At 42.9% G+C, this 18249-nt stretch overlaps 1 protein-coding gene and 1 pseudogene across 1 annotated transcript in view; both read left to right on the top strand.

Moving 5' to 3' along the window:
• The window catches only part of C5H18orf21 (chromosome 5 C18orf21 homolog), a 121218-nt gene that overhangs the window by 62248 nt on the left and 40721 nt on the right, over positions 1-18249 (top strand). The window contains exon 3 of the mRNA XM_063924917.1: positions 7668-7867. Coding sequence (XP_063780987.1) covers positions 7668-7867 — 200 coding nt within the window. The remainder of the gene's footprint in view (positions 1-7667; positions 7868-18249) is intronic.
• LOC134929736 (5S ribosomal RNA) lies at positions 4549-4667 on the top strand (annotated as a pseudogene).

Genomic DNA, 18249 nt, shown 5'->3' with positions numbered 1-18249 from the left:
ACCCTGGTACCGCAGAGGATAACTGGAGTTAAGTGGAGGGCAGCGCTCCCTGTCAGCGTCTCTGTGGTGTGATCTGCAGGGAGAAAATGGCGCTGGTGAGTGCTGGATCCGCTCTGAGGAGAAGCCCACGCCCCCTGTAATGGTGCGTCTTCCCGCTCCTGTTATTTTATACTGGCCTGAGGTGGTGTTGTTGCTAAAGGTGGGATTACCCCCTGTTAGCTTTGATGACCAGTGTTAGGGCTATGCGCTGGCCCAGGGCGCCCCTCACAACAGTACCTCTGAGCCCTCCGGAGTGCAGCATCAGCGCTGTTCTCCCCTTGTGCCGCCATAGAAAACTAGAAAAGCTCTAGGAGCTCCCCTAGCTGTGACCGGCTCCACCGGGCACATTTTCTAAACTGAGTCTGGTAGGAGGGGCACAGAGGGAGGAGCCAGCCCACACTATTAAACTCTTAAAGTGCCCATGGCTCCCAAGGGACCTGTCTATACCCCATGGTACTAATGTGGACCCCAGCATCCTCTAGGAAGTAAGAGAAAAGTGTCTACTTTTATTTTGCGGTACAGCATGGAGTGTTCACATGCACGGGGTACAATACCACATATACCCGGGTTACATCTGGTGTTTTGTTCCATGTAAGTAGTTTGAACTACATTGTGCAGAGGCTGACAAGCTGAATAGTAGTTTCCAGGTAACGAGCTGTAATTACAGAATCCAGACACCTGTGAAGTCAGTTGCTGAGTGCAGGAGCAAAGGCACTGGGAGACAACTATGCAGGAGCTAGCTGTGACCTGTAGTTCCACAAACTGAAGCAAAGCTTGAGGACAGAGACAAAGAATTGAAAAACAGTTCGGTTGACTGAATTCAAGTTTTATCACGTTTACTGTTTGGTTGGAGGACCCAGGACGAGGCCAGATAAGAGAATCTACATTTGACTGTTACAATTAATTTTATTGGGACATTGCTTCAAACTACTGGCCTGATCTTCTATATTCAAAGGAGATCAGCAAAAGGATTGACTGTAGTGTGTATATATATATATATATATATATATATATATATATATAATACAGGTTGAGTCTCCCTTATCCAAAATGCTTGGGACCAGAGGTATTTTGGATATGGGATTTTTCCGTATTTTGGAATAATTGCATACTATAATGAGATATCATGGTGATGGGACCTAAATCTAAGCACAGAATGCATTTATGTTACATATACACCTTATACACACAGCCTGAAGGTAATTTTAGCCAGTATTTTTTTATAACATTGTGCATTAAACAAAGTGTGTCTACATTCACACAATTCATTTATGTTTCATATACACCTTATACACACAGCCTGAAGGTCATGTAATACAATATTTTAATAACATTGTGTATTAAACAAAGTTTGTGTACATTGAGCCATCAAAAAACAAAAGTTTCACTATCTCACTCTCACTCAAAAAAGTCCGTATTTCGGAATATTCCGTATTTCGGATATTTGGATATGGGATACTCAACCTGTATAGAAATAGGGGATGTGCAAGCGCCACTGATGTTGTAAATACCCCCCACTAAAAAACACTTCCAAAATTTATTGGGCGTCTGCCAACCCTTAAGTATGCAGTAGTGGTAACCTACTGTAGTGGTGATTTATAAAAAAAATGGAATAAGGGTTCTGGCGACCACCGGTGTAAAAAAGAACCGTATCAGTCCATGTATATGATAAAATAAAATATACAAATTTATTAGGTACAATTAAAATACAAATAGATCAAAGAATGTGCAATGCTATGCTGAATTATTAAAAAATAGATTTAAAGAAAAAAAGGGGGAGGAGGGATGGACTGTGTACTAAAAAACATATACAAATTACTAAGACCAATATAAATATATAAATATAAAGGTAAAAGTATTCAAATTAAATTGAATGAAGGAGAGTCTTAACTTTGAGGTAGAGGGTCACAGAGGGAGAGCCCAACGCGTTTCGTCCTGGTGACTTCTTCAAGGGGTACTGGTGTGCTGGGATAGGGTCTCTATATATACCCTCTACCATCAGACAGTAATTAGTGATGTCACTTCCTGTCTCAAGGCATGTCGATTTGTTGGTGTCTGAATCTACAAATTAACAGTATATGGATGGATAATACAAATACTATGGGGGACAGTCATGTATAGTATTAATTGTGTATTCATGATCATGAAGAGAAACGTATTTAAAAGTACTTATAGCGCATAATTAGACCGGAGTGCAGCACTTCCGCCCCACTTCCGGTATCGGACATAACAACACGGCGCATGCGCCAGTTTCATCCGTGCTTGTAGTGCCGGAGTGTGGTATGTCCGCCCCACTTACGGAAACGTCCTTATCCGTGACGCGCATGCGTGCTGTGGTATTCTTCTCAAGCCGCATCATCGTCTTTTCTCCCGGAACCGGAAGTCTGCCTACGTCAGGTCTTTCAGGAACTTCTCCTGTGAAACGCACAATGGCCCGCAATCAGTGTCAATCTGGCTGGAAACGGACATACAGTGTACTGATGGTTCCTGATTCAGTATAATCGTGATCCACGCCTCGTTCTTGGTTAAATCATATAGTGGAACACATCTTGGATTCTGATTGAGAAATTCACCCACGCCATTGTGATCCGTCGTACATATATAGAGTATGAAAATAGAAACAGTTTTAATTACCATAATATGGTTGCTTATATATTAAAAGAGGAAAAAATGCTAGGGACAATCTTATATATATATAATTAATTTTATCCATTAATTTAGAATATGGTTACTTTCTGTGTTTTAATACTATTAGTGGTGGATAAGTGCTTGTGCTGATGTGAGCATTTTAATTAGACAGAAGGACTTAAATAGTGCTAATATGGTCGCATTATAATATTTTAGTATAAATTAAAGTGACAGTGCCATACAAGATTACAGTGATATATGGGATGCACGTATGTTATAGTGATGTTGATAATAAAGACATATTAATAAATATATATATATATATATAAAAAAAATTCTTGTGTGTGTATGGTGATTTTTTATATATCAATTACTTATTACGTGATTGTAGTATTATGCATATGGTCTATGCCTTGTTTCCCATTGCTTTTCTTATACAGTACCAGATCTTCCCAGGTAGTCACCTCCCCTGGTACTGGTCCGGCCCGACACTGTTTTGCTTCCAAGCTTCCAACCTTCAAAGCTGTGGCACAGCAATGGGAACTACATTCGCACCCAGCTTCGCATACCTCTTTATGGGGGACTGGGAGAACTCCTTTATATACAGCCAACACCGTTTTAAGGAACATATAATCTTTTACAGAAGGTACATTGACGATATCTTAATCATTTGGAATGGGTCCACGGATCTTTTTAATCAATTTTTTTGCTTTTTAAGTCAGAATGACCAAAATTTAACCTTTACTTCCTCCATCAACGCCAACTGCATTGAATTCCTAGACCTAATATAAACAGGAAAAGAAGGGAGAGTCACCACTACAAATTATATAAAGAAAGTGGATCAAAACAGTTACTTGCATTACCGGAGTAATCATCTGAAGAAATGGAAAAAGAATATTGCATATTCACAATTCCACAGAATTAGGAGAAATTGTAGTGAGCTTAAAGACTGTGAAGAACAACTTGGAATTTTTAAATCTAGGTTCGAGGAGAAAGAATATCCGGCAACCGTTATTCAAGAGGCAATCACAAGAGCGAAGGCATTGGAAAGAGAAAAACTACTAGAATATAGAGTAAAGAACAACAAGGATGAGAGAGTCTCCTTCATTACCACCTACAACCGACACGAGAACATAATCAAGAAATCCCTTAATGACCATTGGAAAATCCTACTAATGGACCCAGTCCTTAAAGAGATACTACCTCCACACCCGGATATTCTCTATAAGAAATCAAGGAATCTTAAAGACATTCTGGCGCCAAGCATGCTTAAATCCCTAAAAGAAGACAACGGCCCTATGCATAAGTGCGTAGGATCCTACAAATGTGGCAGGTGCAACATATGTAGATATCTTCACCCCAATAGAAAAACCTTTAGTGATGTCGGCAACAATAAAGAGTACAAGATCAAGGACTTTGTCAATTGTAACAGTTCTTCTGTCATCTACCTTTTGGAGTGTACCTGCGGCAAGAAATACGTGGGCAAAACCAAAAGAATTTTGAAATTGAGGATCCAGGAACATGTACGAAATATTAAAAATAAAGTAGACAGTCATACCATACCAAGACATTTCATGGCAGAACACAGTTCAAACCCGGATGAACTCACCTTCAAAGCCATCGAGGTAGTCAAATTAGGAGAAAGGGGTGGTGATCTGGCCACCCTACTGTCGCAAAGGGAGATGTTTTGGATTTTTAACCTGAGAACCATGCATCCAGTAGGACTAAATGAGAATTATGAGATCGCACCATTTTTATAAAGGTCCTTTACTACTTTTTTATCAACACTGTAAATAGTTCCTTATCACTGTTATTTGCACATCACTAATAAAGGATATAATTTATGATTTGCATTTGGCATTCTGATTGTTCCTGCCGGATTAATACAGTCATTCCACACTGGGAAAGCCCAACCTCGTCCGATCTTGGAAGCAAAACAGTGTCGGGCCGGACCAGTACCAGGGGAGGTGACTACCTGGGAAGATCTGGTACTGTATAAGAAAAGCAATGGGAAACAAGGCATAGACCATATGCATAATACTACAATCACGTAATAAGTAATTGATATATAAAAAATCACCATACACACACAAGAATTTTTTTTTTATATATATATATATATATATATATATTTATTAATATGTCTTTATTATCAACATCACTATAACATACGTGCATCCCATATATCACTGTAATCTTGTATGGCACTGTCACTTTAATTTATACTAAAATATTATAATGCGACCATATTAGCACTATTTAAGTCCTTCTGTCTAATTAAAATGCTCACATCAGCACAAGCACTTATCCACCACTAATAGTATTAAAACACAGAAAGTAACCATATTCTAAATTAATGGATAAAATTAATTATATATATATAAGATTGTCCCTAGCATTTTTTCCTCTTTTAATATATAAGCAACCATATTATGGTAATTAAAACTGTTTCTATTTTCATACTCTATATATGTACGACGGATCACAATGGCGTGGGTGAATTTCTCAATCAGAATCCAAGATGTGTTCCACTATATGATTTAACCAAGAACGAGGCGTGGATCACGATTATACTGAATCAGGAACCATCAGTACACTGTATGTCCGTTTCCAGCCAGATTGACACTGATTGCGGGCCATTGTGCGTTTCACAGGAGAAGTTCCTGAAAGACCTGACGTAGGCAGACTTCCGGTTCCGGGAGAAAAGACGATGATGCGGCTTGAGAAGAATACCACAGCACGCATGCGCGTCACGGATAAGGACGTTTCCGGAAGTGGGGCGGACATACCACACTCCGGCACTACAAGCACGGATGAAACTGGCGCATGCGCCGTGTTGTTATGTCCGATACCGGAAGTGGGGCGGAAGTGCTGCACTCCGGTCTAATTATGCGCTATAAGTACTTTTAAATACGTTTCTCTTCATGATCATGAATACACAATTAATACTATACATGACTGTCCCCCATAGTATTTGTATTATCCATCCATATACTGTTAATTTGTAGATTCAGACACCAACAAATCGACATGCCTTGAGACAGGAAGTGACATCACTAATTACTGTCTGATGGTAGAGGGTATATATAGAGACCCTATCCCAGCACACCAGTACCCCTTGAAGAAGTCACCAGGACGAAACGCGTTGGGCTCTCCCTCTGTGACCCTCTACCTCAAAGTTAAGACTCTCCTTCATTCAATTTAATTTGAATACTTTTACCTTTATATTTATATATTTATATTGGTCTTAGTAATTTGTATATGTTTTTTAGTACACAGTCCATCCCTCCTCCCCCTTTTTTTCTTTAAATCTATTTTTTAATAATTCAGCATAGCATTGCACATTCTTTGATCTATTTGTATTTTAATTGTACCTAATAAATTTGTATATTTTATTTTATCATATACATGGACTGATACGGTTCTTTTTTACACCGGTGGTCGCCAGAACCCTTATTCCATTTTTTATATATATATATATATATATATATATGTATATGTATATATATATTATTATTATTATTATTATTATTATTTTTTTTTGAACTTTAACCGTCTCTGAAATTGATCCACTGAGACTGTTCTTTCATACCCATTCTGAACGCTAAACCTAGATGGGTTTTTTCATTTACTGACATCTAATAGAGTGTCTTATACCCTTGATCAGTGCGTAGGAATTTTGTTTTTTGTGTTTATATTGTGTTTTAGTGATTGGTGCGAGTCACGTTTAATTTCTGCTGCCAGACTTTAAGCAAGGAGCGCAGGTGATTATCCATTTTTTGCATTCACATTGTGCACATACCTCTTAATTGGTTTTAATAAATATATATGTTTTTACTGTCCCAACTGTCTTGCATATATATTTACCATCTTCATGCTGAGAGACGAAGGGCTAAAGATACCTTTATGGACATAACATCTGTTTACTAAAGTAAGCATACGTGTGAGCATTCTATTATTCATTTACCACATGTGAGGTGACTGAGGAAAGAAAAAAGTGTGTGTCCGAATCTTCTGGATTGGACTATCACACTACTTAATATAAGATCCTGCACATGGGGTGTGTTTTATCTGACGGTATTACACCACTGTTTGCTCTCTTTTCTTCCCTCCCATGAACTGATACGAGGAATACTGAGAGACATTCAATATGTCTGGAATTTGGATCTTTCCACTCTACCCACAGCGCATGTAATAGGCCCTACACACTGGCCGATTTTTAGAAAGATATGAACGATCTCGTTCATAAATGAACGAGAACTCGTTCATATCTTTCAGTGTGGAGACTCCAGCGATGAACGATGCGCGGCCCCGCGCTCGTTCATCGCTGGTCTCCCGTCGGCTGTGCATGCAGGCCAATATGGACGATCTCGTCCATATTTGCCTGCACTTCAATGCAGCCGCGTGACGGGGGGAGTGAAGAATCTTCACTCCCCCCATCACTGCCCCCCCGCCGCCGGGTCGCTCGTCGGCCGTATCCGCCGTCGGGCAGCTCGGCGGCGGGTCGGCCAGTGAGTAGGGCCCCTAAGACTGTTCTTTTTGTGTTTGGATTTTGATAGAAGGACTACCAGGTTTAGGAGCCCGGAGCTCTTCTGCACATGCACAGAGAGACGTGGCAGCCATGGGGGGTGCTGGGAGGCCTCAAGCCACCTGATGGTGAGTGAGAGATCCGATGCTGCTTCCTAGGATGCAGGTCAGCCCACTACTGCAGCAGGAGGCATCTGCTTGTAATGTAATATATGCCTCCGGCTGTATTACCATACAGCATTATCACTACTACTTCCAACGAAGCAGCAGTGGTAGCAACTCCAACCACATCTGAATGAGCCCTAATGTTCATTTCAATCTGTATTATCATTTTTATCAAGACCCCTTGTCTCCGAGTTAATAGACTCTGCATAAATGAAAACCTGACATTCGCTAAGTGTGTGCACAAGCTGAAGGATGCGAAGATTGTAAATTATGTTTTACCTATAAATATTATTTATTTTTTATTATAGGTGCGAAAAGTACAGAAAAAGGGATTTGCACATTCTGTTTCCAAATCTTTATGCCTGGTAACCACAAAGTTCGTCTAAGGCCCAAAATGAAAATAACACCACGTATTGAAAGTCTATTAAGAAAAGAATCAAAAAGCCACAGACTGAACCTCAAGCAAACAAGGCTCCTTAGGAAATACAAATGTGCAAGGAGTGTCTTGGTAATAATTTAATGAAACTATTCATTGTTAACTGTAATTATGTTTAATTGTAAAAATGTATCAAAATGTATAAAGAGTGGACAAGTTTTCAGATAGCAACCATACAACTTCTAGCTGGCATGAATAAAGTGCCTTCTGTAAAATGATAGGTAGCTACTATGGGCAACTTCTCCACTTGTCCACTCTTAGAAGGTTTTATACATTTCCCCCCATTCATCTGAAAATTTGTCTGCACCTATTGCTCCTTCTCAAATACCGGTCAGGCAGCTTTGAAAGACGCAATAACAATAATAAAAGGCTCATTACAGTGTATAGTTAATTTAAACACATTAAAAGTAACAGAAAATGATCATGTATTTGCTACTATAATGCCTTGGGCATTATTTCAATGGGATGAGCAGAGGTTCTTGTAATACTAATCTCATGAATACTACTCCCCCACTCTCCTGGAATTTGGGTGAGAGTCTTCCGATTCCCAGGAGACTGGACAGGCCTGCTGCAACTTCTTGGGTGAGGTGTGGTGGGCAAGAGGCTGTTATGACATGACTCAGTATGAATTATATCATTGTGGCCCCACACTGCCACATTTGCTGCAAAATCCTGTGGGGCTGGACGGTGATGACACAATTTACGGCTTTAACCTCCTCCTGGAGATCAGCCTTCCAGAGTAAACCAGATTATTCAGTGCTGTGCTACAACCTAGAAGTCTCTTAACAATGTAATGTCTTGGAAAATGAAGAGACCATGGCCGAAATGTATTAAGCCTTGTCAGTAGATGAAGTGGAAACGGATAAAGAGTGATAAATGATCAGCCAATCAGCTTCCTAACTGCCATGTCACAGGCTGTGTTTGAAAAATGACAGTTAGGAGCTGATTAGTTGGTCATTTTAGCACTCTTTATCCAACTTTATCTCCTGTTAAGGCTTAATACTTTTAGGCCCATATTATGTAAAAATCAGGATCTTTTTAGGACATACTGTATAACATTGTTCTTGCTATATGCCAGGATTTACAACCATGAAGTTCCTCTGCTACACTCTAAAGCTCTGCCATGCAGGGCCAGATTAACAATGGGGTGGATGGAGCTCAAGCTCCAGGCCTCCACATAAAAATAGGCCCATCATTATGACAGCATGATGATCACTAGCCACCAGCTGGTCACATGGTTGGCTATAAATCATATCTATTAAGATTGCATTTCTATTTATCTTTAAAATGTATGATGTTTTTCTATATTTTTACATATTTAGAGAGACATTGGAGCTGATAGTGTAGGGGATGTATACGCCCACATGGCTCTGGCCACACCCACGCAGCGCTGATCACTTCTCCCCTGTTTCTCACAATAGCTCCTTGAAAAGTTTCAGCTCCAGGCCCATGTGGCCCTTAATCCGGCCCTGCTGCCATGCAGTATTTTCATTTGTAATATTGCTTTCCTTATATGATGAAAGTATGCTAAAGTAGTATATGAATTTTTTTTTTTTTTGGGGGGGGGGGAAATTTGAAGTAGTTTTACGGATTTTGTTAGTTTTACATAAATCCAGTTGTGCTACTACATTCTTTTTTTTAAACAATAGAATTTTTATTTAAGATTTTTCACACAGAAATGGGGAACAGAAAACAGAGAAAAGGGGAACATAGGGGTAGTCCGGAATGGTTACCATAATCAAAGCACTTGTAACGCACAGTTGGATGAATATACAAATGGTTACATTAGGCGTTCAGAATCAAGAAGAAAAAGAAACACAAAAAAGAGGCTTAGCACAAACAAACACCAAGAAAAAAAAAAAATCGTCTGATATCACAACATTCTTATAGAGGTCAATCTAGGTGGGGTGAAGCACAGATAAAGCAAATGGAGAGCTATAGACGGTTAGCCTACCTTCTCTCCCCCTATAGTCGGACCAACCTAACCATTTCAGGTGAATAGAATTAGCTGAGGAAGAGTTTTTAGCTTCCGCTGTTTCAAAAATAAAATGTTTGTGAATCTTATTTTGAATAAACTCTAAAGAAGGGAGATTCTCAGATTTCCACAATTGGGCTATAGCAGCTTTCGTAGCTATCAAAATATGCCCCAAGACGTAGCGATCACCTGTAGAAAGGTGGTCTACGAACAAATGAAATAATGTTAAAGCTGGGTCCAGGGGGATGGTGAATCCTAAAATCATGCTAATCATATTGAAAACTTATCTCCAAAGTGGTTGTATAAGTGGGCACGCCCAGAAAATATGAAAGATATCCCCCGTTGAGCCACATTTCCTCCAACATAATTTAGATTGTGAAGGCCAGATTCTATTTTGTCTTTCAGGGGTGAAGTAGGCCCTCTGTATAAGCTTGTAGAACATTTCAGAGTGGTTAATACATTTGGAAACTTTAAAACAAGACCTAAATATACTGTCCCAGTCTGCATCAGTAAAGGGTCTATTCAAATCTCTTTCCCATAAAATCTGAGCTTTGAATTTAGACTGTGTGCTGTTAGTCAATTGAAATTGATACCACCACGTAATCCCACCTTTATGTGAGGATGTCTCCAGTCGGCTTTTAATGTAAGCTGGAAAAGAAGGTTTGTGAAGATGTGGAGCCAGTGAGTGTAACCAACTTCTCACCTGCAAATATTTTAAAAAGTCTTGAGTCCGAATCCCCAAATCTCTCTTGTATTTGAGAAAAGGAAATCAAGACGTCACCTATAAAAAAAAATCGCCCACCGTGGAGAGGCCCCTCCGAATCCAGTCTTCCTGGGTAATATTAGGAATCAAGGACATAAGAGCGGATAACGACAGACAGGGGGATGGTAATTTAATCTCTTCCGAAGAGGACACTAGTTTATGCCATGAATCTAGGGTCGTTTTAATAGACTTGCAAGATCCGGACCTACTTTGGGCAGCAGAGGGTGGTAACCAAAACAAATCAGAAAGAGTAACAGTATTCAAATAAGAAGCTTCCAGAATAACCCACGGTTTCATGCTCGAGGTGTCAAACCAGTCTCTAGACTGACTTAACAGACAAGCAGCATGGTACTTTTCTATGTCTGGGAAAGCTACCCCACCGGATCGTTTGGGCAGAATAAGAATCTTTTTAGCAATTTTCGGCCTAGAGCCTCCCCACACGTATCTAATCAGGACCTGGTTAAATTTATTATAGAAGAGTTTGGGAAGGGGTCTTGGTATGGCGCGAAACTGATACATTAATTTCGTCAATAAGACCATCTTGGCAGCAGCAATCCTACCCAGCCAAGACACCTCCTGCAGCATCCACTCCCCAGTCAGCTCCGTAAAGGCTTTTAATAACGGGGCATAATTACATTCAATTAAATTATCTTCACTGGATAAATTAATCCCTAGATATCTCAAGGAGCAGGATTTCCAGGCATATTTGTACGATTCCTTCAACCAAGAGACCACAGTCGGAGATATATTGAGTGGGAGGGCCTCAGTTTTATTAGTATTTAATTTGTAAAAGGAAACATCCAAATAGTCTTGAAGAACGGCATGTAGAACTGGCAAGGAAGTCTCAGGATCAGAAAGACATAATAAAATATCGTCCGCAAATAAGCTGATTTTGTGGAAAATACCCCCTATAACAGGGCCACTAATCGAGTCCCAGGATCTAATGCAAGCAGCCAGGGGTTCTATCGCCAATGCAAAAATAATAGGAGATAACGGGCAGCCCTGACGAGTGCCATTAGAGATATTAAAGGGTGAAGAAAGGTATCCATTAACAAAGACCCTCGCACAGAGCGTGGAATAGAGAGCCAGGATGGAGTCTAAGATCCTTCCAGAGAAGCCAAATTTGGCCAGAGTTAATCTCATAAAGTCCCAGTTCAACCTATCGAACGCCTTTTCGGCATCCAGAGACAAAACTAGGAGGGGTTCTTTTCTACAGGCAGAATGTTCAATAACATTAATCACCCTTCGCGTATTATCTGGGGCCTGTCTTTTTAAGACGAAGCCCACTTGATCAGAGAGGGGAGGAGGGGACTGATACGGTTGGCAATTAATTTGGCATAGAGTTTTAAATCCGTATTTAATAGAGCAATTGGTCTAAAATTTTGGACTGAGGTGGGAGTTTTCCCCGGTTTGGGGATGGTGATGATCTGAGCTTCCAGCATTTCTTTGGGGAAGCGCCCAACTTCTGAGGCTTCATTAAACACTGATAGGAGCACCGGAGCCAAACTCTCCTTAAAAGATTTATAGAAACCAGAAGGATAACCATCGGGTCCCGGGGCCTTATCTGCTGGGAGGGAGTCAATAGCTTTTTTGACTTCTGCTAGTGTCCAAGGCGCACTAAGAGAGCTACAAGACTCTGGTGACAGCTAAGGGAGTGGAAATTTGCCCAGGAAATTCTGAACATCCGTGCCTGTAGGTTGAAAAGTGGAGGAATCCTTCAAGTTATATAGTTTGGCGTAATAAGATGCAAAAACTTTTGCAATTTCGTCCGGATCATAGACTCTCTTACCCCTATCCGAGTGGATAATGTGAATTTTTTCTTTAGCTTTCCTGCCTCTCAGCTTCCTTGCCAGCAGTCTACCAGCCCGGTTACCATAAACATAGAATTTTTGGTTCAGTCTCTGTAGGTTGCGTTGGACTTCCGCTAAATAGAAAACATTTACCGCCTCTCTGGCTTCCTGCAATGATCTAAGGAGGGTTTTATCATGTGGGTGTGTCTTGTGAGCACTCTCCAGGGAAGCGACTGCAAGCTCAGCTTGTTCACATTTTTTACGATATTCCCTTTTAAGTTTAGCCGTTGTTTGAATCACTGTCCCTCGTGTTACTGCTTTGAGGGCACACCAGAATGTAAAGATGGATGTCTCCCGAGGAGAGTTCTCAGAGAGGTAATAATCCATAGTGGTTTGGATAGCCTGCTTGGTCTCCGGCTGAAGGAGACTTTGTTTACCTAAGCGCAAGGGGGCCGGGGTAGTCTTTCTACTACCAATATCCCATTCGATGAATAGTGGGGAGTGATCCGACCATGACATGGGGAGAATGGAAATTTTATGGATGGACTGTAGAGTCCACTTGTCCGCTAAAGCTATGTCTATTCTGGAATAAGAGGCATGTACTGGAGAATAAAATGTGTAGTCCCTGTCCATTGGGTGTTTAACGCGCCATAGGTCTAAAAATAAGAATTTACTTACCGATAATTCTATTTCTCGGAGTCCGTAGTGGATGCTGGGGTTCCTGAAAGGACCATGGGGAATAGCGGCTCCGCAGGAGACAGGGCACAAAAGTAAAGCTTTCCGATCAGGTGGTGTGCACTGGCTCCTCCCCCTATGACCCAACTCCAAGCCAGTTAGGTACTGTGCCCGGACGAGCGTACACAATAAGGGAGGAATTTTGAATCCCGGGTAAGACTCATACCAGCCACACCAATCACACCGTACAACTTGTGATCTAAACCCAGTTAACAGTATGATAACAGCGGAGCCTCTGAAAAGATGGCTCACAACAACAATAACCCGATTTTTGTAACTATGTACAAGTATTGCAGATAATCCGCACTTGGGATGGGCGCCCAGCATCCACTACGGACTCCGAGAAATAGAATTATCGGTAAGTAAATTCTTATTTTCTCTATCGTCCTAGTGGATGCTGGGGTTCCTGAAAGGACCATGGGGATTATACCAAAGCTCCCAAACGGGCGGGAGAGTGCGGATGACTCTGCAGCACCGAATGAGAGAACTCCAGGTCCTCCTTAGCCAGGGTATCAAATTTGTAGAATTTAGCAAACGTGTTTGCCCCTGACCAAGTAGCTGCTCGGCAAGGTTGTAAAGCCGAGACCCCTCGGGCAGCCGCCCAAGATGAGCCCACCTTCCTTGTGGAATGGGCATTTACATAATTTGGCTGTGGCAGGCCTGCCACAGAATGTGCAAGCTGAATTGTATTACACATCCAACTAGCAATAGTCTGCTTAGAAGCAAGAGCACCCAGTTTGTTGGGTGCATACAGGATAACAGCAAGTCAGTTTTCCTGACTCCAGCCGTCCTGGAACATATTTTCAGGGCCCTGACAACATCTAGCAACTTGGAGTCCTCCAAGTCCCTAGTAGGTGCAAGGCACCACAATAAGCTGGTTCAGGTGAAACACTGACACCACCTTAGGGAGAGAACTGGGGACGAGTCCGCAGCTCTGCCCTGTCCGAATAGACAAACAGATATGGGCTTTTTTGAGAAAAAACCACCAATTTGACACTCGCCTGGTCCAGGCCAGGGCCAAGAGCATGGTCACTTTTCATGTGAGATGCTTCAAATCCACAGATTTGACTGGTTTTAAACCAATGTGATTTGAGGAATCCCAGAACTACGTTGAGATCCCACAGTGCCACTGGAGGCACAAAAGGGGGTTGTATATGCAATACTCCCTTGACAAACTTCTGGACTTCAGGAACTGAAGCCAATTCTTTCTGGAAGAAAATCGACAGGGCCGAAATTTGAACCTTAATGGACCCCAATTTGAGGCCCATAGACACTCCTGTTTGCAGGAAATGCAGGAAACGACCGAGTTGAAATTTCTTTGTGGGGCCTTCCTGGCCTCACACCACGCAACATATTTTCGCCACATGTGGTGATAATGTTGTGCGGTCACCTCCTTTCTGGCTTTGACCAGGGTAGGAATGACCTCTTCCGGAATGCCTTTTTCCCTTAGGATCCGGCTTTCCACCGCCATGCCGACAAACGCAGCTGCGGTAAGTCTTGGAACAGACATGGTACTTGCTGAAGCAAGTCCCTTCTTAGCGGCAGAGGCCATAAGACCTCTGTAAGCATCTCTTGAAGTTCCGGGTACCAAGTCCTTCTTGGCCAATCCGGAGCCATGAGTATAGTTCTTACTCCTCTACGTCTTATAATTCTCAGCACCTTAGGTATGAGAAGCAGAGGAGGGAACACATACACCGACTGGTACACCCACGGTGTTACCAGAACGTCCACAGCTATTGCCTGAGGGTCTCTTGACCTGGCGCAATACCTGTCCCGTTTTTTGTTCAGACGGGACGCCATCATGTCCACCTTTGGTATTTCCCAACGGTTTACAATCATGTGGAAAAAACTTCCCGATGAAGTTTCCACTCTCTGCTGAGGAAGTCTGCTTCCCAGTTTCCATTCCCGGGATGAAACACTGCTGACAGTGCTATCACATGATTTTCCGCCCAGCGAAAAGTCCTTGCAGTTTTTGCCATTGCCCTCCTGCTTCTTGTGTCGCCCTGTCTGTTTACGTGGGCGACTGCCGTGATGTTTTTCCCACTGGATCAATACCGGCTGACCTTGAAGCAGAGGTCTTGCTAAGCTTAGAGCATTATAAATTTACCCTTAGCTCCAGTATATTTATGTGGAGAAAAGTCTCCAGACTTGATCACACTCCCTGGAAATTTTTTCCTTGTGTGACTGCTCCCCAGCCTCTCGGGCTGGGCTCCGTGGTCACCAGCATCCAATCCTGAATGCCGAATCTGCGGCCCTCTAGAAGATGAGCACTCTATAACCACCACAGGAGAGACACCCTTGTCCTTGGATATAGGGTTATCCGCTGATGCATCTGAAGATGCGATCCGGACCATTTGTCCAGCAGATCCCACTGAAAAGTTCTTGCGTGAAATCTGCCGAATGGAATTGCTTCGTAGGAAGCCACCATTTTTACCAGGACCCTTGTGCAATGATGCACTGTTTTTAGGAGGTTCCTGACTAGCTCGGATAACTCCCTGGCTTTCTCTTCCGGGAGAAACACCTTTTTCTGGACTGTGTCCAGAATCATCCCTAGGCACAGCAGACGTGTCGTCGGGATCAGCTGCGATTTTGGAATATTTAGAATCCACCCGTGCTGTTGTAGCAGTATCCGAGATAGTGCTACTCCGACCTCCAACTGTTCCCTGGACTATGCCCTTATCAGGAGATCGTCCAAGTAAGGGATAATTAAGACGCCTTTTCTTCGAAGAAGAATCATCATTTCGGCCATTACCTTGGTAAAGACCCGGGGTGCCGTGGACAATCCAAACGGCAGCGTCTGAAACTGATAGTGACAGTTCTGCACCACGAACCTGAGGTACCCTTAGTGAGAAGGGCAAATTTGGGACATAGAGGTAAGCATCCCTGATGTCCCGGGACACTATATAGTCCCCTTCTTCCTGGTTCGTTATCACTGCTCTGAGTGACTCCATCTTGATTTGAACCTTTGTAAGTGTTCAAAAATTTTTTTAGAATAAGTCTCACCTAGCCTTCTGGCTTCAGTACCACAATATAGTGTGGAATAATACCCCTTTTCTTGTAGTAGGAGGGGTAATTTAATTATCACCTGCTGGGAATACAGCTTGTGAATTTTTTCCCATACTGCCTCCTTGTCGGAGGGAGACCTTGGTAAAGCAGACTTCAGGAGCCTGCGAAGGGGAAACGTCTCGACATTCCAATCTGTACCCCTGGGATACTACTTGTAGGATCCAGGGGTCCTGTACGGTCTCAGCGCCATGCTGAGAACTTGTCAGAAGCGGTGGAACGCTTCTGTTCCTGGGAATGGGCTGCCTGCTGCAGTCTTCTTCCCTTTCCTCTATCCCTGGGCAGATATGATCTTATAGGGACGAAAGGACTGAGGCTGAAAAGACGGTGTCTTTTTCTGCAGAGATGTGACTTAGGGTAAAAACGGCGGATTTTCCAGCAGTTGCCGTGGCCACCAGGTCCGATGGACCGACCCCAAATAACTCCTCTTCCTTTATACGGCAATACACCTTTGTGCCGTTTGGAATCTGCATCACCTGACCACTGTCGTGTCCATAACATCTTCTGGCAGATATGGACATCGCATTTACTCTTGATGCCAGAGTGCAAATATCCCTCTGTGCATCTCGCATATATAGAAATGCATCCTTTAAATGCTCTATAGTCAATAAAATACTGTCCCTGTCAAGGGTATCAATATTTTTAGTCAGGGAATCCGACCAAGCCACCCCAGCTCTGCACATCCAGGCTGAGGCGATCGCTGGTCGCAGTATAACACCAGTATGTGTGTATATACTTTTTATGATATTTTCCAGCCTCCTGTCAGCTGGTCCTTGAGGACGGCCCTATCTATAGACGGTACCGCCACTTGTTTTGATAAGCGTGTGAGCGCCTTATCCACCCTAAGGGGTGTTTCCCAACGCGCCCTAACTTCTGGCGAGAAAGGGTATACCGCCCATAATTTTCTATCGGGGGGAACCCACGCATCATCACACACTTTATTTAATTTATCTGATTCAGGAAAAACTACGGTAGTTTTTTCACATCCCACATAATACCCTCTTTTGTGGTACTTGTAGTATCAGAAATATGAAACACCTCCTTCATTGCCTTTAACGTGTGGCCCTAATAAGGAATACGTTTGTTTATTCACCGTCGACACTGGATTCAGTGTCCCTGTCTGTGTCTGTGTCGACCGACTAAAGTAAACGGGCGTTTTAAAACCCCTGACGGTGTTTTTGAGACGTCTGGACCGGTACTAATTGTTTGTCGGCCGTCTCATGTCGTCAACCGACCTTGCAGCGTGTTGACATTATCACGTAATTCCCTAAATAAGCCATCCATTCCGGTGTCGACTCCCTAGAGAGTGACATCACCATTACAGTCAATTGCTCCGCCTCCTCACCAACATCGTCCTCATACATGTCGACACACACGTACCGACACACAGCACACACACAGGGAATGCTCTGATAGAGGACAGGACCCACTAGCCCTTTGGAGAGACAGAGGGAGAGTTTACCAGCACACACCAAAAACGCTATAATTATATAGGGACAACCTTATATAAGTGTTTTCCCTTATAGCATCTTTTTTATATATTTCTAACGCCAAATTAGTGCCCCCCCTCTCTGTTTTAACCCTGTTTCTGTAGTGCAGTGCAGGGGAGAGCCTGGGAGCCTTCCCTCCAGCCTTTCTGTGAGGGAAAATGGCGCTGTGTGCTGAGGAGATAGGCCCCGCCCCTTTTTCGGCGGCCTCGTCTCCCGCTCTTAACGGATTCTGGCAGGGGTTAAATATCTCCATATAGCCTCCGGAGGCTATATGTGAGGTATTTTTAGCCAAAATAGGTATTCATTTGCCTCCCAGGGCGCCCCCCTCCCAGCGCCCTGCACCCTCAGTGACTGCCGTGTGAAGTGTGCTGAGAGGAAAATGGCGCACAGCTGCAGTGCTGTGCGCTACCTTTAGAAGACTGAGGAGTCTTCTGCCGCCGATTCTGGACCTCTTCTTACTTCAGCATCTGCAAGGGGGCCGGCGGCAAGGCTCCGGTGACCATCCAGGCTGTACCTGTGATCGTCCCTCTGGAGCTGATGTCCAGTAGCCAAGAAGCCAATCCATCCTGCACGCAGGTGAGTTCACTTCTTCTCCCCTAAGTCCCTCGTTGCAGTGATCCTGTTGCCAGCAGGACTCA

Source organism: Pseudophryne corroboree, chromosome 5 (genome assembly GCF_028390025.1).
Source record: "Pseudophryne corroboree isolate aPseCor3 chromosome 5, aPseCor3.hap2, whole genome shotgun sequence".
NCBI classification, from domain to species: domain Eukaryota; kingdom Metazoa; phylum Chordata; class Amphibia; order Anura; family Myobatrachidae; genus Pseudophryne; species Pseudophryne corroboree.
This window is presented reverse-complemented; position numbering and strand designations above follow the sequence as displayed.